The sequence below is a fragment of the Dipodomys ordii genome, unplaced genomic scaffold, assembly GCF_000151885.1.
Source record: "Dipodomys ordii isolate 6190 unplaced genomic scaffold, Dord_2.0 Scaffold227, whole genome shotgun sequence".
Lineage (NCBI taxonomy): Eukaryota > Metazoa > Chordata > Mammalia > Rodentia > Heteromyidae > Dipodomys > Dipodomys ordii.
Window position 1 is genome coordinate 1,800,795 of NW_012267443.1, and position 24,645 is coordinate 1,825,439.

Sequence of the window (24,645 nt, forward strand, 5' to 3'; positions counted from 1 at the left end):
TTCTTTGCAGTCATTAAAAGCTACTCTGTTTTGTACTCCAGCTAGTATTTATGGAATTTTCTAGGAAGAGAATTTCTTACCACTTCATAAAAGTAGATTCTTTGAATTAGATTGACATTTTGGTATGAATTATTTCATTTGGTAATGGCTAAAGGAATAGTGAAGCATTCTTTCCTACCGGTTCTTTACCCATAAATACAATCTGAAAAGTATCTGGATGGTCTTTGAAATCAAATTTGGTGATTTGTTTTAGTGTAATACTTTACTGATGCAACTCAGTATCTAGCTTAGCCATCTTTAGCATGAGATCAAGCTAAGCTCCTGCAAGGGTCCAAATTTTGCTGTCTATATTTCCAGAGTGACTCTTTAGTAATGCCACCAGACTCCCACAGAGGTATTAGCTGCCCCAGAAAAACAAATGACATATCATCTGACAATTGTACAAGTGCTTGATTTCTGACCATACTGAAAGATGCAGCATTTAGATTTGGACACTAGGAAAGGGCATTTAAGTATTGTGCAAGTCTTTCATTACCATCCATCTTTAGATTCTGATAGAGAGAGATCTGTAGAGTGGAAAAGCCAAGGAAATATAAAATCTAATCAAACAAGAGAGTGGTTAGATCTTGCAGCCTGCAGGGAGAACGCCCCCAAGAGGCCATGTGCATAATTGGGTATGGGAGGCAGGATATGTAATGTTCTCTTCTTGACACTGTGGTGTCATTGACACTACAATCATTGATAAGCATCTGCATTTTAATTCAGGCTGCCTTCAAGAATTAATCAGTTTCCCAGTCAAAAGTCTCTATATTAGTAACTTGAAGCATGCTAAGTAGGTGACCCCAATAATTACATATTGTAATATAAAAGCTTCCTTGATTAGTGCAGGAAGAATTCAGCTCTCATGTCTCTGGTTGAAAGTAAATACAGCTACCTAATATGAGAGTTGTGTTCCTAAATACAGAAGTACCTTTAAACCATGAGAAGACTTAGTTAAATATAGCATTAGAAACTGAAGAAAACTTAGAGCCCAAAGTAATTGTAAGTATACTTGGAGAAAATGTATAAGAATTTCTTAAGTACTTAGGAAGACTATAAATCTACCAACAATACTTATGTAGAAAATCAAATATAACAAATAAATTCAATTTTAAATGCATCTAGGTGTTTAATTAGCTAAGTGTATAAATAAGGAACTAAATATGATTTAAAAATCCATTAACAGCAATTTGCAAGCCAAATTAAAAAAATTAAAGAAGTAGGCTTTCAATCATGTCACCTGAATAAGTCAAACATAAATTTTAAACTAAAATAAATGTCTGAATTACTTTTTGGGTGTTCAAAACCACTGATCTAAAAACTTACAAGCAATACTTTGCAGTGTGCTGATATTCTGATGTTTCCATTGTTTCCGTAGAGTAACATTTTGTTATAGTTCTTGGACATAATTACCATGCCGTAGAAACAAATTATTTCATGTTCACCTACAAGAACTCAGTCACTCACAACTTGATTTCTGGTATTAATTTTTAAAAAAGGAAAAGATCTAAGTATTTTGGGTACTGTATCTACTGATCCAATGTGGCTGGTACATTTTTTTAGAACCATACACAGAGGAGAAATTTCTGATCCCAACTCCTGATAATTTATTTGCTTCAGTTTTAATTTTCCAGATGCTTAAACCCTCGTGGCTGATCATACTCTCTTTATGAGAGATCTCCACTAGATCTCCCAAGGAAAATGTCCATAGGAGCCCAGGGCAGCACTGCAGGGACAAGCCACACTGTATGGCGCCATCTTCCTTATTTAGATCCTTTTTCTACTCCAACTTCCTGAACTTTTCTTTTAGTCAGTTTTCTTCCAGCTGCACTATAAGCTCCCCTTCCAATCCATGTGATTAAAATTCCCTGGTCAACCATACCATACACCTAATGGAAGACATACTTTGGAACATAGTTGTCTTATAAAGTTTCCTTAGAAAGGAATGATCCCATGTGGGTTAAAATCATCTTTTCTTCCAGAAGATCAGAATCTGTCTTATAGTCCTATTAAAAGAAGGGAAAATTATAAAGCCAAAGCAAAATACCATGTAGTCCGCTTTTCCAAAAATGAACAGAAAATGTACTTAAAGCTCATTTGTGTCCCCTACTGCAATAGCTAAAATGTCTCTTTTTAAGTGTGTGTGTGTAGTGGTGGAGGGGTAACTGGGGATTGAACCTGGGGCTTCCGGCATGTTAGGAAAGCACATTACTATCTGATCCATACCCCTGGCCCACGTGTTGACTATCTTTTGATACTACTGTATACTTTGGTATGATTTAAGGATTTGAAGCTCTTGGGAAGACAGTGAAAAATGAAGCAAGGATAACCATCGTTTCCTTTTAAATGTCTCATCAAGTAAAACAAGTTTTAGTGGTTTCTATTTGGACAGATTCAAAATTTGCACAATAGTAGACAGGCAATTTAGGTGCTTTGTTTTTTGTAAGAAGAGAGATACTGGCTTTAATGATATGCCAGAAAGTAATCAATAAATATTGATTTCTCATTCATTTGGCTTGTTCATTACATTTTTCCACAGTGATTTTCTAGGAAATGCTCACTTTTTAATTAGTGACATTCAATGATATTTTACAGTCAAAATTATTGGTTTGTTAAATTAAAATAATAAATTTGTGCAGAAAAAGTAAAAATTATAAACTTCCTAAGAAAATTATATCTGCATGTATTATTTTTAAAAGCTTGAGTCTATTCCAGAATTACTCCCTACCCCAGTTTTGAACTAACCAATGTGACAACTTGGAATAATTACCTCATTGCTCTGAGTCTAATGATATTGTGTGGAACGTTCCAGATAAAGTACTACAAGCATTCACTTTCCTTTTAATGGCTGTTCTTTTAATGAGTTTAGGCTTTAATCATGCCTTTTAACCTTACTTTAAAATCCTAGGCTCCAGTGCTAAAGGCGAATGCTTAATGTACTCATGAACTCTATCAGGAAATAAATCTATAGAGAGAGAGTTAAGGGTCTAGGGTGGCCTCAATCTACAGGTATCTGAATCACATGCATTGAGGCTCAAGAGGAAAAACAAAAGAACAACAACAAAAAGTTTTCTTAAAGCAGTCCAATGACCTCCAGAACCTCCCTATTGATATAAATGCCTGGCTGGGTACATGTCTTTCTCTTAAACAAAGCTTACACAAATAGTTGAAGCCTAATATTCTTCAGCAGTTTTGCCAGTTACCTTCCATTTTCTTTACTTCAAAAACTTGACTTTAAAATAGTTTGTTTGTACAGAGCGTATGTCACATGGAAAAGAAAAATGTTCTTAGGCACCTCCATCAAGCCTAGTTATTCTGAAGCTCCTTCTATGCCTTATTTCCAACTGTACCCTCTCCCCTTCTCCTAGTCATTATACAAATGCATTCCTAAAGAATACATTGATTGGTTTTGCTTTCTTCTAAGCTTTTATACATTTGGTAATGATTTGTACATAATCTGTGAATTGAAAGTTTGAGTTTTGCCTACCTGTATGTTGAAGTGTATGGTGAAAATAATTAAAATGCGGCTATAATGAATGCTTTTGCAGTGATTTAATTGTTGTTTTGGGTGGCACTGGGGAGTGAACCCAGAACTGTGAAAACACTAGGCAAGTGCTCTACCATGAGCTACATCTCTAGCCCCAGTGGTGAACATTTGGATATGTCTTTGGTGCAAGTGGCAAGAGTTCTTAGAAGGTGAATATATACTCCAAAGTGAACTTGTTGGGCTACGTAACTTGCACATCCTCCCTTTTACTGCATAATACCACACCGTTTTAACAAAACACTTCTATGATTTTTCCTTTTCTCCCTCCTCCCCATATGCTAGCTATCATGTTATTGTGAAATTTTGTATTTTCTAGTTATATTATTATTGCTAATGAGAGCGAGCATTTATGTTATTTATTAACCATTGGGTTTTCCCTTTTGTGAACTGATTATGTGTTCTGTCCATTTTTTTATTCTTAGTTTTTATTCTTAGTTGTGTCTTCTTCTGATTGGTGTGGGGCCTTACCATATTCTCAGTGGTAATATTTTGTAATACATTATATGTGCTACAGTTTTCGTCTGTCACTATTTGGCTTCTCTGTCCATGCTCTTTACAGGGTCTTTGGAAAATTAGATTTTTCTAGACCTTATTGTGGCCAAATATATCAAAAATTTCCTAGAATTTTATACTTGAAGATATCATGCATATATTATATTTTCTTACAAAAGCTTTGAGTATTGCCTTTAGTATCTGAGGTTTAATACCTTTGGAGATTGTTTCATTATGCTGTGTGGTGGGGTGTGATTTGATGGTTTCAGAAGGCACAGATGGTCTGGTTTCCCAGAACCATGCATGAGGCCATCCTGTCCACAGCTGCAGGTGCATCCCACTGTCACAGTGACACAGATTTATCAGTCTGGACTTTATTCTGCTGCACTGATTTACTTGCCAGGTGCTAGAGACCCACCACCTTGATCATTTTTGCTTCATAATGAATGTTGATATTTGGAAGAATAGGTCATCTTATTCTTCCTTGGCGATATCGTGACTGTCTTGGGCCAAATTTTTTGTCCATACACATTTAGGAAATATCACACCCAATTCTAAAGGCCATTTCTTAAAAATGTCTTTTTAATTCTGATTGAAATTGTAGCTTAATTAAGCCTCAGAAATGTTAAAATCCTATGGCTAGCTTTCTCCTCCTATTACATAGATCTTCATTGTCTTCCTTTCTGAGGGCCTTGAGCATTCTGCTCTAGCTCTCTCTGTATTATAATGTTAAATTGGATCTTGTTAGCATAACACATTCTCTTGTTGTTTGAACTGATTCTTTTTTTTAAAGAACTATTTTTATTGTAAAGATACTATACAGAGGGGTCACTGTTACATAAGTCAGATAATGAATACCTTTCTTTTTTTCTCCTTTGTTGCTGTTTTTGATTTCTGTATGCTTTGTCTTGTATATGTTTATCTGTTTGTGGAGGGGAAGGGGGAACACAGAAATGGTGGGACAAAGGGTGAACAAATGCAGCAGTGACACTAGACACTGTTGAAAAGGAACTACACAAGTTGTTGCAGAAGGGGGAGGGGGCTTTAAGGAGGAAAAAACTGGGAGAAAATAAGGGAAGAGGTGATTTTTAAATGATTCTTATTTTACTAAATCCTATGACTTTTGAATGTTTTCATTTATTCAGAAAATATTCAGGAAATCAGAGAACAATGGCAACTTTGTGCCTTTCTTTCAAATCATTTCTTTTGCATATCTGGTAGTTCTTGCTAGGACCCCTAGGTTAGTATAGAATAAGAGGCAATAGTACACTTAGTGGTGAAATATTAAAAGCATTTTTAATTTTTAAATTAATTCTTGATTTCATGTAATATGATTTTTGATGGAGACTTCTGCTAAATTCCCATTATTGAAGTAAGGAAGTTTCTCCACAGTTTTAGTTAGATAGAATTTATTATTTATGAATCAGTATTAAACTTTATTAAATGTTTATCTTTACCCATGGAGATAATTGCGTTCATTTTTCTTCTGGCTAATATGTGAATTATGAGATTTTCTAATGTTAAGTCAATGTTATGTTCTTGCATAGATACAAGTTGGTCATGATAAATTATATTTTGAAATTACATTTCTGGATTTGGCTTGCTAATGTTTAACTTAGGATATTTTAACAGTTTTCAGTGTAACTGGTTTTCCTCAACAACCTATCTTGAGCCTTGAGATCATCTTTGAATCATTTTTATTCCTTCTGAAGTACATCTTTTATACATTTTCTAAGGGCTTCCTAGAAAATTCTTGGGGTTTTCTTGTCTGAAATGTACTTCTGTCTATATAATTTTATTTTTGTTTTGTTGAGATAGTGTCTTTCTTTGTAGTCCAGGCTGTCTTCAACCTTAACAATCCAAACTTCCTTTGCCTCCTGTGTGCTGGAGTTACAGACATGTACCACTAGTCTCAGCCTTCTATTTTATTTTAAAGACACTTTTTTTTTTTTGCCAGTCCTGGGGCTTAAACTCAGGATCTGGGTTTTGTACCTAAGCATTTTAGCTTAAAGCTAACATTCTACTATGTGGGGTACAGCTCCATTTTTGGCTTTATAGTGGTTAATTGGAGATAAGAGTCTCAAGGCCTTTCCTGCTCTACCTAACTTCCAAATGCAATCCTCAGATCTCAACTTCCTGAGTAGCTAGGATTACAGGCCTCCAGCTTTTAAGGACATTGTTTTGCTAAATAAATAGATTGACAGTTATTTTCTCTAAGTATTTTGAAGATATTGTTCTGTTGTCCTCTGGCCTTCATTTTTAATGTAATCCAGTTTCAGTGTAATTCTTTCATTGGATACTTAAATTTCTTGATACTGTCAGTGTTTTCACTCTGTTTTAGTGTCTCTTCATGTCATAAATACAGATTTGTTTTTATTTATTTCACTTAGAATTATTTAGGCTTTAAAAATCATCTATCCTGAAATAGAAGAAATCTTAAAAAAAAATCTATCCTGTAAATATGTCCTTTAAATCTACCTCTAAAAACCTATTTTAAAAAATGTAATAGTTGATAAAAATGACATCCATATAAAGTAGTTCACTGTACCATAAGTGGTAACTTACTATTAGTTGAAATTAATTAAAACTTTCTTAACTTACAAGGAAAGGTTTGTATACCCTGGAGAGTTATAAATGAATTAAGATCAATGATAATTATAAAATTCCACAGTAGTGTGGAGTTCATATAGCTAGTAGTTGGGCTTGGTAAGTTTATATCTGGTGGTCCCATAAATTAGAAGAAGGAAAGAAATGCCTAAAGAAAAAAATGACAGTATCAATTTGAGATTCTACTTAAAACTATTATAAAAACCAGCATTACAAAGAATTCTAAAGGAAGGAATACAATCTGAAGAAATCCATCAGAATCAAAGAAACACATCAGATGAAAATCACTAGGAGATCAATTTAGTAAACACAGGAAGAGGAATAAAACAAAATACAGAAAATCAAGAAAATGGTAGGAAACATGACACATCTCTCTATAATAAACCTAACATTAGTGAACTCAATTCTCCAGTCAAAAGAAGAATAGCAGATTGGATCAAAAAACAAGATCCATCTAGAATCTGTTTTTTGTTTGTGGTTATTTTTTTAATTGATTAAAGTTTCCACTAATTATGATATATGTTCTTTAATATACTACCTGTATGTCACATTTATTGAATAAATAAAAGATATTAATCTCTGATCTTAGGTAAAAGAATTGAGATACAGACACTGGCACCATCATAAAGGTTGTCTAGCTAATTTATGATAGAAAATAGCACTATTGCAAAAAAAAAAAAAAAGAAGAAGAAGCACCATCTTAAGCATAGGGCCTTTCTTTTTTCCATAAAAAATCATTATAAGCTGGACACCAGTGGCTCATGCCTGTCAACCAGCTGCTCAGGTGCTTGACATCTGAGGACTGCAGTCCAAAACCAGTTTGGACAGGAAAGTCTGTGACGTGAGACTTTTTTTTTTGTCAGTCGTGGGGTTTGAACTGTGGGTCTGGGCACTGTCCCTCAGCTCTTCAGCTCAAGGCAAGCACTCTACCACCTGAGCCACAGCACCACTCCCACTTTTCTAGTGATTTATTGGAGATAAGAGTCTCAAGGGCTTTCCTGCCTGAGCTGGCTTTGAACTGGGATCCTCAGATCTCAGCCTCCTAAGTAGCTAGGATTACAGGTGTGAGCCACCAGCACCCAGCTGTGAGACTCTTATTTCCAATAAATTACCACAAAGCCAGAAGTGAGCTGTGACTCAAATGGTAGAGCACTAGTTTTGAGCAAAAAAACTCAGAGGCAGCACCCAGGCCCTGAGTTCAAGCCCCAGGACTGACATTAAAAAAAAGTAAATAAAATAAAAATGAAAAACCCTTACATCAACGGAGAGTTATTGTAACTGTGGTAAATTTTTACATGGCTTCAAAAAATTCAATATTGAGAGTCACATAATTATCCAGCCCTAATCAGGGAGCTCTGTTCCAGAAGAACAGAGACCCACATGATGAAACTGATACTTAAGTTCTTTCCTCCTTCCTGCCTCCTCATCTTCTCTTCTTTCACCATTTCTTTCTGTTCCAGTATTTCATTAACCTGTAACTGACAGTCCTGCTGCTGCTATCTGAGCTACCTCAAGGCCCCAAGCTTGCTACAGCCCTCATCTTAACACTCGCGATGCTGGAGAACTGGTGTAGCACTGGGTGAGAACTGGGTAGTTGTGGGAGCTGAAGCAGAGGACACTGCAAGCCTGGGACCCACGGTACTACGAAAGGAGGTAGGATGTCTTTCAATGCTGAAAGATTGTGAGGAAGTCCACAGCCTCCCTCTCTTTGCTAAGCCTCTGGTTCTTCTGCGTTCCCTAGCAACAGAAGCAAAGGATCAATTTGGAAAGGTGTTTTCCAGAGCATTCTATCTAGCTCCTGACCAGACTATTTGAGTTTATGTGATCAAGCAATTGAAATTCAAGGAGATTTGTTACTGACTGCTTGGCAACACTGCTAGAGGAACACCTTCGGCTCTGTGGGCCACCAGTGTGCAAGGACGAATTCCACCTCTATTGCACAAGTGGGGACTGGTTTCACTAAGAATTAGTAGTCTCCCCACCTCACAGGGGACCAACAGTGTTGCTAGGGAAACTGGTAATTATGTGGCAAAACGGAAGGCATAGAATGGAAAAAGCGTTCAGAAGAAATACAAAGTTTAGATCCAAATCAGCATGTTAATAGAACAACTCGCTGATCTTCCGCAGTCATATCGTTTAATAAATACCATTAGCTACAGGTTTGACAAGATATAGCTTTCTAAATGGAAAGAATTGGATAGTAACAGAAAGCTGTGGGTTACTGATTGCATTCTGTGTCACAGCAAGAACACATATTTTTAATAAACTACAATCCATTTTAACACACTCAAAAGGTTTAAAAAAAAGCCCACATTAGTTTGGTTTCTGACCTTTTTTAGAAAAGACATTAATCATATAGTGTCCCAGGTATATAATTCCATATATTCAAATAAAATCATTTTTGGGGGAGCCTCATAGACTAGGTCATTCCTGGGAAGGGAAGAAGAAAGGATTATCACTATTTTTATATCATTCATTGTAAAGCCAACCCAGAGAGGTTAAGTTATCTTCCTGAGGTCACACATTTCCTCAGTTACAGTAGTGTTGTTGCTAAATTGTCCTTTTAGGTGTCCAAAGGCATTTTGGCAATGAATGGATTCAAAAGTCTAGACATGAGTTTCATTTTAATACAGACATTTCCAATACTTTTCATTTTTAATGGCCACAAGGTTGAGATTCTATTAAATGCTTATATGAAGGCATTTAATTTTGATAAGATAAAAGGTAAAAGTCAGACTCCCACTGTGCTAAGACTTTCCTTGTTTCTCAGAATAGGCAGGCATTTTCCACCTTTGAACCTGTCGGTTAGAAAAAGGAGACAAGCCCAAATTACACAGTCTTTAAAAGTTATTTTTGAGGTTGGGTTAAACAAACCTTGACTTAGGCCATCCTGACAAGATGTATGCTCAACCTCCACATTCTCCATGCTGTCTCCTTTACAGACTTCCCCAAGAGATGTTCTTCTCTCAAAGATGTTGTTGTTATTGTTCACTTGAGTCCCATTTTGCTTAAGTAGTCTGAATACCTCAGCTTCCAAATCTCTAATCTAGGGGGGAAAAATCCATTCATGAACTCTTCATCCATCACCCTGCTCCCAGTATTCAAATGGTCTCTCACGGGTAGCTTCGAAAATACAACTCACCCTCACTTGGAGGCCTTGAACTTCCACAATGTGAGCTTTTTCCAGATCTTCTAGTTTCTTCCTTTCTACTTCCTGTCTTTTTAGGAAGTCAAGTTCTCTTAAGAAAGAAATAAAAGATCCGATTGTAATTAATGTGAACATTCTTATCTGGAGCCCTAAAACTGCAAAGTGGGACAGACGGAGGAGCACTAACTCCATTCTGAAAGCTGAGAGCAGAATATAAAGATTTGGGAAATGTTATTATAAAATTATTACATAAAAGAACTGGGTATGATGTCTTTTTGGTGAAAAGTTACAACAGTGATACACTGAATTCACAGTACCAGGGAATAATTTCCTTCTTTTTAACAACAAGGTTTTCATGGCAGTCTCTTTTAAACATTAAAAATATGATTTCCATGCCAGGAAAGAGAGGTATGATGAGTCTGATGCAAAGACATAGCTTCTCAGGCTTGGATGGAAGATTACATTTTATTTTAGCTAGCCAAAAACAAATTGAAACAAAAAAAATCCTAAAAAAACCTCTAGTAAAAACCTTCCTGGTCATTTCCTGTAACATTACACCCAAATGTAAGTGGTAGAAGCAAAGCAGCTGTAGCCCAGAAAAGAGTCGCTGAAAGGCAAATGCTGAGTGTGGTGATGGTGTCATACTATAGTGAACAGCATTTGTGATTTTTTTTTCCCCAACAAATGAGAAATGCAGAGAGGCCGGGGAGGGGGGAGGGGTGTTAGTAGGGAGTTGGCTAGGTCAATATTTACAGGGCATGCACTGAGGGAAGGTCTGCGGTTACTGATCCCATAGACAGACATTGAAGCAGCCTGACCTAGGTTCCAAGTGTTCCTTTGCATATCCCACATCCCATATGAAGGCATTATTTACAGCTTCAATGGGGGCTTCTTGCTCTTCAATCAGAAATGTTCCCAAGTAAAAATAAAGAAATTCAAAGTTTGAATAATAACTATCAATCAAAACACTAGGAGGCAAATATTAGGGGTTAGTATGCAGTGTTAGAAGTTTGTATACAAACCCTACTCTCGTGTAAAAAACTGACAAAGTAATTTCCAAAAGATAATCACTAAGTCCAGAATTAGTGATGAGTTCTGAAAGAGAAAATCCTGAGATCATCTTTTTCATGCCACTAAATGTGACGGAGCATTTGGATATAAAATCTTCATTGGACACACATAAAACTATTCTTTAATACAGAAGCTGCTTACTTTTGTTGAAAATCCTTGATCAGTTTCTTTGCCTTGTTGTATTTCTTTTCTAAGGCCTGATACTGGCTTTGAGTCTCTTTGAGATGCTCATTCACTGTGTGGCATAATGTTTGAGCCTCGATCCAGTAGCTCTCCAGCTTCAGCATTCTTTCTTTATTCTCTTCTATGTTCTGCTGGAGCTGGTTTTTTTCAAGTTCCCACCTTACTTTTTCATTCTCTGCTGCTTGCAGCTGGAGAAAGTAAATGGAAAGACAAGAGGACTTGGTTATTGCATATTTTTGGTCAAATCACATTGCTACGTATACTCAATCATAAAACACCTGAGATGAGAAAAGCAGTTATTATTTTTCATAATCCCATAGAGGAGAAAATGGAAGTCTTGAAAAATAATAAAATACAGATTTGTTACCAACTCCCACGAACTCTCCTTTAAGCCATACTAGTTGGATTTCTGTAAGTAGAAAAGGGCATTTTTGAGTTTGGTTATATCTGTTGACTGTCAAGCCATTTTCTTTTTTTTTTTGTAAATATAAAATTATATAAAAACTTTAACTAGGAAAGAAGCAGGAGAAGGCCAATGAAGAGAGGCAGAACCAATGTGGTGTACGGTTAAGAAGGTTCTGTCAAGTCAATCAGCTTAGATTTGAACCCACTTTTGCCATTTCTGTCCATTAAAACTTGAGCAAGTAATGGAGTTGCTCTCATAGTCAATGATATCATTCATACAACAGACTTGTGAGAGGAGACTAGTATGCTTGGAATAGCTCCTCCGACTAGTATTTGTGACTGGTTTGCTATGATAACTTTGCTTTTTTAATCTTTTGATAGTATTACTATGTTGTTTATTTCAATTTATACGAATATAGTCTGTAGTTGATTATACCAGAGACAGTGTGATAAATTCCTAGATCTTTATGAGCTCCAATTCATGTAAGAGTACAAAAGGGAATTATCAGCAAAACTACAAATTAGTAACAGAAAGGCTGTCTACAGTTTCTGTTTCCAAGTATCTTTCAAAATACCTGCCACCCTGGCCCAACATCCTCAGTTTGATGGACATTTAACAAGGATCATTGAAGTGGGAGCTAAAAGTCACTTATGAGCACCACCACTCTGGTCTCCAAACTAGTGCTCTATTTTCTTCTTGGGTCTTCTTTAAAGTTAAAAAATATAGTCATTATAAACTATCTCTTCAAAATTAAGACATTCCAAAATCAGATAGCATTTAGAGAATGGAAACATATATTTACATATGTACATATATATTTATATGTAAGACATGTATACTTTCTGTGTAAAATTTAACTGAATACATTTGTTAAATGGATTACAAATTTTAAAAGTAACCCACACTACTCCCAAATCAGAAATTCTATTACTAATATCAACAGTAAACATTGTCAGTTAATATGTAGCTATCATATACCAATGTAACAGTAAAAAATGGTAATTATCATGTTTTCTAAATTAACCACTTATAATCTTACACTAAGCTTTGTTAAAGCCTTTAAGCTCACAGAATCTTTTTCCTCTAATTATAAACAACAATTTTAAAAGTGCCTTCTACTTTTCTGTCAAGAAACTATTTCAATTTAAAATAGGACCATTTTTCCTGCGTCTTTTATTAAATAATACTTTGTATTTTATTAAATATACTTTGTTGTTTATTTACCAACCACTACTAATTTAAAAAATTGCTATTCACAGTGCTGGGCTGACACCATGAATGATGTATAGACATGTTTTGACTAAAGAGCTCTGGAGTATATTAGCTAAGAATATCATTTAGCCAAAACAGCCTTGCTAATTCACCTCAATTTAAAACACATGGAAAAATCAAAACAATCATTCAATGTGATTAAGGAAACAAATAATTAGTGGTGGGAATAATTATGTCTTAATTTTCAAAAGATCAGAGAAACAATAAAGAATATTATTTAAAGTTATTCCAAAGATATTCTTAAACTTTTGAAATGATTTTTTTTGCCAAAACTAAAAACAATTGCTAGGACTGTGTCTCATCCAAGTGCCTTGTAACCTGTCAATCAAAAATGTCCTGTTGAATCTTGTATTATTTCACATATAGACTAAAAATATATGCTGCTTCTTATCAAAATTTTTCCTCCCTACCAATCTAAAAACCTGAACTAAAGTTGCCTAAAAACTTAGTGTAAGACCTGGCACCTAAAATCAGTTATGCAATATATCATGTTAAGTTTATAATTCTTAGAAACTATCTTTTATCAGAAATAGTGCTGTATATTAAATAGTATGTTTCTGATGAATAAGCTAAAATGAATATGTGATTAAATCTACTTATAATAAGGTAAACAAAAAGAAGGTAAGATGTATCAGGTGACTCTTAAAGAATTAGTGACTCTAATATACTTCAGAGAACTACTGCAAAAAGTGCTTCTTGAAGAAATCTTGAGTAAACTGACCACATATGTGCGTGCTGAGTGCAGACATGTTTTGTTCCCTAAGGATATATCCATGTATGCACTAACAGTGGAAATGACCTGGTCACATCTTTGTTCTCTCATGTGCACAGGAACAAACCCATTAGCCATAGGGCTGGATTCATTCACAGTAGATGAATTCTGAACACAATTCAAGTACCATGTATTGGGGCTTACCTTGCTCTTCAATTTTTGAATCTCTGCTTCTGTAACTGCATGTTTGATTTGCAACTGAAAAATTGAAAAGAAAAAAATCTCAAGTACTATGTTTTAAAATCTTCATCATCTGGGAGAATACCTTATTTCATAGTAAAATGCCTGGCAAAAAGTTCTGCAGAGCAGCAAGTTGTAAATGAAACGTCTAGTGTGTTAAAAAGGAATCACAGGCTGCAAACTAATTAAACACAGGGTTTATGGCTCATACTCCTAACAAAAGATTAGGTTACCAATTTAATTGCTCAGGGGCCAAAAAGAAGAAAACACATTTCTTGTATTCTTTGCAGCTCTTCCTTTATGATTTGAGTGTCCAGATACTGTTTCTTTGCTGAGCCTAGCTGGCTGAAATGCTTAAAGCCATTAAGTCAGTCGGTGGGAGACAAAATGAACATTCAATTCCACATCTGGAAGAAAGGTGGCGCTGTGGATCTGCGAGTCGCTCGCACATCTTGACCAGCAAGCAGCTCAGCGGCAAAGCGGGAAAGAGGATACGAGATTTATATATAGATATATTTTTTTTTACGTTGAAATTTTAGATTGTTTTTCATTTTTTAATTTATTGTAGGAAAGCTATAGATTCAGACTCATGTCTTCCAAAATACCTACTTGCATTGGAGATTTAGACCCAAAAAAGCTTGAATCGCCATATGTTTGCTTTGGCTTGCCCCTCCCCCACATTTTCTCCATAAGGGAAGAACAATCAATGAATCATTCATTTCCTTAAGGGATAAATAAACATCCTCCAATTTAAGGAAAATAATCTGTATGCTGACAATTTCTTCTCTGAACTCCCCAGAGCCGGATGACTCTGGAATGCAGATTTTATTTATTTATTTGCCTATTTTGAAGCATGTGCAATTTCCATCAATTGCAACTACCCAAAGCAGATCTGCAAAAGCCTCTGCAGACTTGAATGTTTTTGCCTTTATGCATATGAATACTGCCCCTAAGTGTGGCACAGAAAGACTATAAACAGCATCCCATCACTTTGGTCAGGCTGTGCCACTAAATTGATTTGCCGTAAACTTTTTAAGTTCTTACTCAGAGCACTTTGGATTTAGAACTGTATGAGAAGTATTATAAAGTTGTGCTACCACTATAATCAAGTAAGTCTACAAAGTGTTGTTTTTTTTGTTTTCCCAGAAGCAGAGTGAGGAATCTGCTGGCTGAGGAATGAATGAAATGGGGAATGCTTAGAACCTCCGGAGCACCCCATAAACTCAGCTCTCTTCTGTATACTTCTTTGTCTCTATGAGGGAAAGAGGGAAGAATCCAGGATAGGTCGATTCAGCACTCAACTGTAGGTGTTGGTGGCCCAGACCCGAGCTCCAGATGCCTGGCCCAGTGCTCCCTCTTCTTGCCTTCTGTTCTCCTCCTGCTTTGGAGACCATGCAGTCTGCTTGGCCTCCACTCTGCTGCTGAGGGTGACACTGAAATTACTATAAACCGGGCTGTGTCTGTTTCTATGGCTTTTCTCACTTTCAGTTTTTGGGACCTGGTTATTCTGGACATCTTGCTAAGGTCCCTATTACTCCATCATCACTGGATCCTGAGGCTTCTGGGGTGCTAATAATAGTCTCTAGGCCAGAGGCCTCACCCTCTTAGTTTCTTTCTGACTGTCCCCTTTTTGGAAGTACAGGGTTTTGAACTTAAGGCCTTGCTCTTGCTAGGCAAGTGTCCTACCCCTTGAGCCAGGTTCAGGTCCTCTTTTTAAAGTTACTTTTCAATAACTGGGGTTTATGCCCAAGTTGACCCAGATTCTTATTTATACTGAGTAGCTGGGGTAACAGGAATACATACCATGCTCAGCTTTTATTGGTTGAGAAGTGAGTCTTACACACTTTTTGCCCAAGTTGTCCTTGAGTTATTAGGAGGTTTTTGTCTACTGTGTGCTAAGTGTGTAGAGTTCCTGAACTTTCTTTTGCTCAGACTGAATAAACTCATCTCAATTTACCATGTGCTAGTGATTGCATGAGCAACTGAGCCTGGTGCATCCTAGTTTCTTACCACAGTCCTGGGGTACAGGCTCATTCACGCACCTTTAGCAGATGTTCATAGTGCTAGTTTCCAGAAAGGCACCTATCACTACCTTCCTTCATGACTAAAAATAGAGTAAGATACAAAAGACATGGCAGTGTTGCTCTAAAATCCCACAAAATTCTCTTGCACCTAATTGAAGAGGTGTGTGCCTATTCAAAGCCCTAGTATAGATGTGTCTTTTCCGAGTCTGACAATGCCAGGCCATCTAGCTGGGTAAGTCTGATGTCCAGTGAGTCCAACTGTAGTCCCCTAATGAGCATACTAATACAAATGCTGGACTCATTCCAGACATGGGAACACTGGGGTTCAGAGAAGTCAACAGACTTGGTCCATTTTCCCCAGTGAAGCACCATTAAAACTAGGACTAGAACCCAGATGTCTTGGTTCTGATCCAAAGCCATTTTCCTTAGGAAAAAAGGATGAACTTAACAGGCACTTAAGGATGAGCTGCTATGTGAAAGAGGAACATAGTATCCCTAATAAGTATCAGGCCAATATAAATGCATAAAATAAAAACATTTATAGACATAATTATATAAGGTGAATAGACACACACATGGAATTATTTTCCAGGGAGACACTAGCTCCATGCAAACATGCCAGGGCACCCAGAAAATCCATTCCCATAGATATCTCTACTGACAGGAACTGCTGCAAGTAGTTTTTTTTTTCTATGTGCCAAGTGGGCAGAGTTACTGAACTTTCTTTTGCTCAGACTGAATGAACTCATCTCAACTTACCATGCACTAACTTCCCTTATACTCTCTTTCCTCGCCTATAAAATGCTATGTCTCACAGTTTATAACATTCCTTATTTGAAGGTTAAATGAGAAATCTGTGTAAACCATTGGCTAACACAGAATAATTCCTCAATGTAGTTAGTCAGGATCTCACACACGCACACACAAAGTATCTAACAAACTAACGTATGATTATCCAATTTTCCCTCCCAGTTAAAAGTGCTGAATGATGTAAAATGTCACACCTGAAATAAAACTCATACCCTGATTTTATTTGAAGGGGAGCATAAAATCCAAAGGCCATTTTTTTTACAGTGAACTTTGCACTGTGGACAAATGCCAGGCCTTATTTTCTTGGTCATTAACTCCCAGGAGGGTACCACGTCTATAGCCTGTAACTTTCTTTTGCTCAGGTCACTGTGACCTCAGTAAATTGTTTCTCTAGGCTGGAGGAGAGAAACTATGAGGTGGTTCCTGTCCTACAAGTGTGATACTTGTGAAACAATGAGCCCCGAGGAAGTTGTCATTGTTTCAGTGTGTGGATATTCTCATCATAAATATATAAATAAGAAAGTGAAATAAAAATGCAAAGGAGCCTATCCCCTCAGATAGCTACATCATTGGTGAGGCAAGGAGAAAGAAGGAAGGAAAATGCTCCTGGATATCTCAATTAGCCTTCTGTCCTCTAGGGAGTGGATCATTGCTTTGTTCTCTTTGTTGTCTCTCAGATCCAATTGTGGGTCCAAGCATCCAGAAAAATAGGCAAGATTGGTGTGAGATACCTCCAACTCATAAAAGGCAAACTTTACCCAAGAGTGGCTTCCCCCAAAGAGGTCAGTGTCTCTGAATACACAAGACCAATCTCTTTCATCTTCTTTGACATCTTTAACGTATATGACACAGACACCTATCCCAGAATCTTAGCTGAAATAATCCTATGATTCTTAGATTTATCATTCTGTATGATTACTTGTTTTTTTACATTTTCTATTTATTTCTTTGAAAAAGATGAATATGAAGCATGAATGCATATGACTGAATCAGTATAACACAAATATAACTACTAGAAACAACTTTATAACAGAAATATACATATCAAATACATATGTATAAATATACATATTTATAAATAAATAAATATATATAAATATACATATCAGCTTGAACTTTTGCCTCCCTCTGATTATCCTGGCCAAGCATGGAAAACATTTTTTAAGCGAAACACATCTTAATAGGAGAGATTTAAGAGGATTCTGGTATCTTCTCTCCCTCTTTTTCAGCTTATACTAGAGTTTGAACTTAGGACCTGGGTACTATCCTTGAAATTCTTTGTCCAACATGGTGCAGCACTATGCCACAAGCCAGAGCTCTATTTGAGGAAGTTTTTTAAAATTTATTTTAGGACCTTTTTTTTTTTTTTCCGGTCATGGGGCCTGAACTCTGGGCCTGGGCGCTGTCCCTCAGCTCTTCAGCTCAAGGCTAGTGCTCTACCACTTGAGCCACAGTGCCACTTCCGGCTTTTTTTTCTTTTTGCTTATGTGGTGCTGAGGAATCGAATCCAGGTACTCATGCATGCAAGGCAAGCGCTCTACCACTGAGCCACCTTCCCAGCCCTAATTTATTTTGGGTGTTTTTTTTTTGTGGTTAATTGGAGATAAGATTCTTGCTATCTTTTTTTGTCTAGGAGGCTCAGCTTCTCAGCCTCATGAGTAGCTAGGCATGAGCTATCAGCACTCAGCTGGCATCAGAAATTTTATAATCAGGTAAGTATAACATTCTCTGTGCTGTCTTTGCAAAGGCAACAAGAATTTCATTTGGATAGAACTTTCTAAGAAGGTTTCAGGATCAGAATTTCACAATTATTTTTGTGAATATTGCAGTGATGTCTGTTTGGCCCACCCAGTGTAAAAGCTGCACAAATGATAGAAATGAAGCTGCGTTGGCTGACATACCAGGGCTGCTAAAATGGAGCCCTGATTTTCCCCATGTCACTTGTGCCCAAAGATTGATACATGTTTACATTAAGTTGAAGAGATAGCATATGCAAAATCTCTGAAAGAGGCTGGTTGAGTTTCGCCATAGTCTAGTCCTGATGACATCACCAAGGGCAGCATTTGCCACTCAGGGTGATGGGGCTTCTTTACCACAAGGATACTTAAGCACAGTACTGTGAAACTAATGCTTAATGATGAACATATGAACATGATGGATGTTCATAGCCTGTGATTTTTTTTTTTGGGTCCGGTCGTGGGGCCTGAACTCTGGGCCTGGGCCCTGTCCCTCAGCTCTTCAGCTCAAAGCTAGTGCTCTACCACTTGAGCCACAGCACCACTTTCAGCTTTTTTCTTTTTGCTTATGTGGTGTTGAAGAATCGAACCCAGAGCCTCAGGCATGCAAGGCAAGCGCTCTACCACTGAGCCACCTTCCCAGCCCCCTAGCCTAGGATTTTTTAATAGCATTATTATTTGTTTTTTTGTTTGTTTATTGTGGTACTGGAGTTCAAATTCAGGACCTTCAGTAGCTAGACTGGTTCTCTAGAACATGAACCATGCCATCCGTCCTAGGTTTTCTGGGTTTTGCTGGTTATTATCAAAACAGAGTCCCCATCAATTTTTCTGCTAAGCTTAGGTTAGAATCTTGATTCTTTGCTCTTAGCTTCCTGAGTAGCTAGGATTACAGGCATGAGCCATAGACACTCAATTTACAGCATTTAACATAATATATATTTACCACTATGTCAGTAACAATCAGAGCTTTTCTACTAGTTAATGATAAATCCCACAGACTCCTTCATTTATAAGTTCATGTATTTATAATTTTTCAAACTTCTTTTTCATAATTAAATAAATAAAGTAACCCAATGTCTGGACTTCCTCAAGAGGAATGCTTTACTGGTGTTAACAGCCTGGAGTGCTGAGGAGAATTAAGGGGCAGTGTGTGAAGATGCGACCAGGCTAGCAGTTCTTGATGCAGTCTTTCTCTTTTTCCTGCTAGCTTGACAGTGAAATCACATTGAGAGAATCTCGCAGCCCAAAAGAGGTTAGATTTCATGTGTTAGATTTCACCTAGCAGTCAAAATAAGGTAGCAGAAACTAGCAGTCCACCCAAGCGTGAGTCTGAGGACAGGAGGCCATTTTATGTCACTAACACTCACTATGGAGAGCCAGTCTGTGCAATGGGAGAAGTGGATGCCCTTTATCGACTTGCTCAGGAGTAGGACCTCACAGTCCAAGTTCATCAATAGGCCTCATTTGTTCAAACCTAACGATCAGAGCAGAGGGGGAGAAGGGAAAAAGGAGGCAGACACACTGCACTGCATGGGCATGGAATACTCCCAGACTCACACCCAGGAGAGAAAACCAGATGGAATGATCTTCAACACTTGTATTAATAGGCCTGCTTGCTCTGTTTTCCTTTATTTACCTTGGACTGAACAATGAGTTTCACATCCACAGTTGGCAACTATTCACTTAAAAAAATTATAAACCTTACTCCTAGACTCGTGTCAAAGTAAATAAGGAAAACATTGAAAACACAAATATGTAAACCTGCAAAAATGATGATGCAAAAGAATCTGATGGTTACTGTTGGAAACCCACCAATGAAAGAGAGGCGAGGGAACAAAGGATGAAGAAAGGAACATGAAGCATTTGAGAAGAGAACTAAGTCAGGATAATTTCTAAAGAGCACAAAGCAATTTGAATTCAAAGCACAGTTAAAGGCAAACAATATGGAATGACATTGATAGAACAGAGAAAATCTGAGAAACAATCCCTGATATAGGAAAAGGAGATACAATCAATCTACACACACACACACACACACACACACACACACACACACAAATCAACAAGTAAACATGGAAATGGACTAAGTACTGGTGACTGTGTTTCTAGAAAAGTAACAAAGTGAAAAAAAAACTGAAGAAAATAGTTATGGACTAAACTGAAAATAAATAATCATAGAACAAATAAAACTTGTTAGAAGGGAAAATATCAATGAATGAAAGGAGACCAACAAAGAACTTGTAATTTAAAATTATTAAGTGAAGGCTGAAAAACATCCAAATGCCAACTTGAGTTTTCCGTACTATATGATTACAACAATGAAATGTGCCTACTGCATTTCAGGAAAAAAAGTTTAGGAATTCAGTAGTTTATCATTTCTATGTCATAATTAGAATGTCATCCTTGATATAGGAAGCTCACAGAAACTATACTCTTTATTTAAAGATGTTTCAACATTAAGAAATAAAGAAAAATTGAACATCTAAAAATTAGGAAATGATGCTATAAAAAGAATAATGTTGGAAACTGATTAACCAAAAATATATTAGTTGTAAGTCTGCTATAAAAATATACATAATAAATATATTATAAAGCAATTTGAAAACTAAGTTTGAAAAAAATGTAGCAAATTGCTGGGAGTGTTACCACACAGCTGTAATCCCAGTATTCATGAGGCTGAGAAAGGAGGATAGCAGCTTCATGGCCAGCATAGGCTAGCTAAGAATTTTGAGAGAACCGCCTGGACTATAGAATGAGATTTTGTTCAAACAATGAACAGATTTTTAATAATAATCTCTCTCAGATCCTGAGAGGTCAGAACTCTCAAAACCTCAGAACTTCCATATGGTGCATTTAAATGGTATTGTTTGTTCTTAAATCTTAATGTTACAGAAATAAAAAATACTTTTAAAAAATAATATAAAAGAAACAAAGCAGAAAACAAAATCCAAGCAATTAGACCTTGAATAACCATGTAGATGAGTTTAAATTGGCAAAATTCTCTTAAAGACTATATCCAAGACTATAAATAAAATAAAGTGCTACAATTAGGATTTGCTAAAATTGTGTACATATACATGCATATATATACATATATACATACATGCATATTATCTTCAAGCTCTCATTTATCAACTAACAAAAAATCTTATTAGAAACTGCTAATGAAGCAGAGCACAGCTGCTTCAGATGTCTGGAAAACCAAAGATCTAAATCAACCAGAGATGGAAACAAGCATCTTAATTAATTTTCAATCTTCTCCACATAAGTGTTCATCTGGAGGTAAATCAGGAATAGTCTATCTCATGCCCTGAAGCTGTGATCTCCTTGCCACTCATTTAATGATACCAATAATTAAGTTAGTATCAGCACAAAGATGTTAGGGAGTTAATACCAGGGCAGCAACCATAATCTCACTATTGTTAAGATAGTAGGACAAAAAAGAATAATAAGTGAGATGAAATAATCATTCTGTAAACTCTTTAGTTACAAATATTTTAAGCAAATCTAAGATTAAAAAAAATCTAGTGAGAGGAAGATAGGTGGAGGACAATATGCTATAGTTATTATTAAAGGAAAAAATAGTTCTTTATCTGCTTTATATATTGCTAAAAAAAAGACCCTAAGACTGAACCAAAATAAGTCAGGAGAATAAAAATGTTAGACATATCTAATGGCAAATATGTATAAAGATTAAAAAAAAACAAGAGAGAGATGAAAAGTAAAAACATGAATAAGATGCCAAGCCAAAGTACTAATCCTAAAAGGACTAGAGTAAATACAAATAGATCAAACTCATCAATTAACTGACAAAGACTCCAGAGTATTTTGTATAAAATTAAGAGTCAGGAATGGGTTTGCTGAAGGAAGCATGTTTGAACAAATGGATATGGAATGTATATAAATAAAAGGATAGAAAAAACAGATACTGTGAGGGAAATACAAAGCAAAAGAAAGCCAATGTTGAACTTTTACCATAATAAAACCAAGTTTGGGGCAAAATGAATCATGACAGACAAGAAAGATGTTAAAATAAATCAATGAGAAGGGGAAATATCTGAATTAAAATTTAAACACAGAAGTTGTAGACACATGCTATATAAATCCTATTTATATATGAAAACCTCCATAACTACACAGAGACTATGGGTGCTTTGTTTATATACAAGGAACGGGAAAACAAAAGCTTATAAATTAAATTAGAAAAAGAGTTTCAAAGTTCTAAACAATAGTTACTATATGGAATATCTTAGAGCAGTATACGGTAAAGGCAGATCCTTATAACAAAACACAACAGAGTTCGATATGTCTGGGAAATTTAAAACACCACAGAATAATTCTTGTGTTAAAAAGGAAATCACAAGAAAACTAAGAAAGAAACATATGACCATGCCATTCTACAAGTAAAAAAGACACATAGCTAAAGTAATATTCAGAAAAATTCAGAAAAATATAGAGTTTCACCACACTTATCTGAATGCAAGAATAAAAACTAAAGAAGTATAATTGATTGACAACAAAAAAGGCAGAAATGGAGATACTAATAGGGAACAATATACTCTTTTTTAAATAAAAAAAGAAACCATAAGAATGTCAAAGCTAGCATAACAGATAAAGTCCTTGAAAAAGAAAGAAAAAATGAAAATATTCTAGTAAAGGACACAAAGCATATAAAAGAATAATATTTAGTGATGTTAAAACTACAACATTTTAAAAACAGTTTTATAAAAATAAATATAAAGTCAAACACATAATGCCAAAATTATAGGCCTCAAATTTGAGAACTTTAAAACATAATAGCTATTATAAAATATTTAAAAATTTCCCTGCAATAATGAACAGATGATTTATAAATGAAAAATAAAAAACTGCAGTGAATAGGCAATATGTCTCTTCTATAAGTCTTTTCTGAAATAAGAAAATGTTTCTAATTTATAGTGTTGCTAATGTAATCTTTGTTTCAGCTTTTGATAAATTCATTTAGTAAGGTTTTCTGTTATTCTTGGTTACTTATGTAACTAGCAGAGGATATTATGAAATTATTCAGAAGGTCAGGAAAAAAATGCTTGGGTTAAATATATATATTCTGTAAACTTGGATTAAGCGATTCAATGTGAAAAAAGAAATGTCAATTAATTTACTTGCTTAACCTACTTACAATAAAGGACAAAGGGTATTAAGAAAATGATTCAACTGTTCCCTTTAATAAGATGTAAGTAATAGAATTATTAAAAAGATGTGATTTGCTCCACCAGTGCTAATGTTTTTCTAACACAGTTACACTGAAGAAAGATAAGTTAGAAAGGTAGAAAGGTCTGAAATTGTTCAAGTTGTAGAGGCAAAGATTCTGTGGCGAATAACTTGTTCCACCAATCGGAGGGAAATGGGCGAATGAATATTAAAGTTCCAGTCAACCTGTCAACAATATGTTTGTGAAAACTGAATTAGGTTCCTATCTTCATTGTACAATTAATTCCTAGTCCACACTTGATATCACTCATTCACTGTTTAGTCTGCCAAGAACTATGCTGAGACCAAGATACAATCATGAGCAGAAACAGCACTCTATGTTAGTCTATATGCTTTTCCCAGTAGTATTTCAGTTAAAGTAGCTAATATAAAACTGTGAAGACTACAATACAACAGAATCCATCCACACAACAATTCTGTGTAAAGTGCCTCTTGTGGTACTGGACATGTCTGCGACCACACAAACAAATAGTGTTGTGACAGTGCACAGACACAAATGCTAATGTGCCATGTGGTCACCACCAAAAGCAATCTCCTGAAAAAATTAAGATATCAGGAATATATTGATGTTATATGTTAAATATAAAACAAAAAGAATTACAAATGATGTGCTATGTGTTTGTTCTTAAAGTGAAGGTAGATCTTCAATTCTTTAAAACCAAAGTTACATTAAAAAAAACCATAAGTGTGATTAATCAGGCTAAAAATAAATCAGCCATGTCCTTTAGAATGCGTTAGGTCATCAAAATGCTTCTGTAGAATGGTAGATAGCAAATCATATTGCATTTGCAGTCCAAACGTTTTGCTGTTGTGGCATAAAATAAGTCACAAATGAATAAAAAGATAGGCCTGACTGTGTTTGAATAAATTTTATTCATACACTTTTTTAAAAGGCAGTAAATCGGATTTTTCCAATGTTGCATAACTTGCCAACATCTGGTCTGGTCTAGATCACACAGTCGTCCATACAATGATGCAAATCTAAAAGAGTATTGATGGAACATGGTAGAAAATGAAGGATACAAGCATCCACATATCACTGCTACCTTTTTGTCAAATCCTATAAAAATCCTATAAAAAGAATGTACACACTCCTTCTAGGTCTATT

At 35.8% G+C, this 24,645-nt stretch overlaps 1 protein-coding gene across 1 annotated transcript in view; it reads right to left on the reverse strand.

Annotated features, from left to right (window-relative positions):
- The window catches only part of Ppp1r9a (protein phosphatase 1, regulatory subunit 9A), a 251,716-nt gene that overhangs the window by 30,056 nt on the left and 197,015 nt on the right, over positions 1-24,645 (reverse strand). The window contains exons 8-11 of the mRNA XM_013035860.1: positions 13,682-13,735; positions 11,046-11,275; positions 9,828-9,924; positions 9,560-9,731 (exon numbers count right to left, since the gene is read on the reverse strand). Coding sequence (XP_012891314.1) covers positions 9,560-9,731; positions 9,828-9,924; positions 11,046-11,275; positions 13,682-13,735 — 553 coding nt within the window. The remainder of the gene's footprint in view (positions 1-9,559; positions 9,732-9,827; positions 9,925-11,045; positions 11,276-13,681; positions 13,736-24,645) is intronic.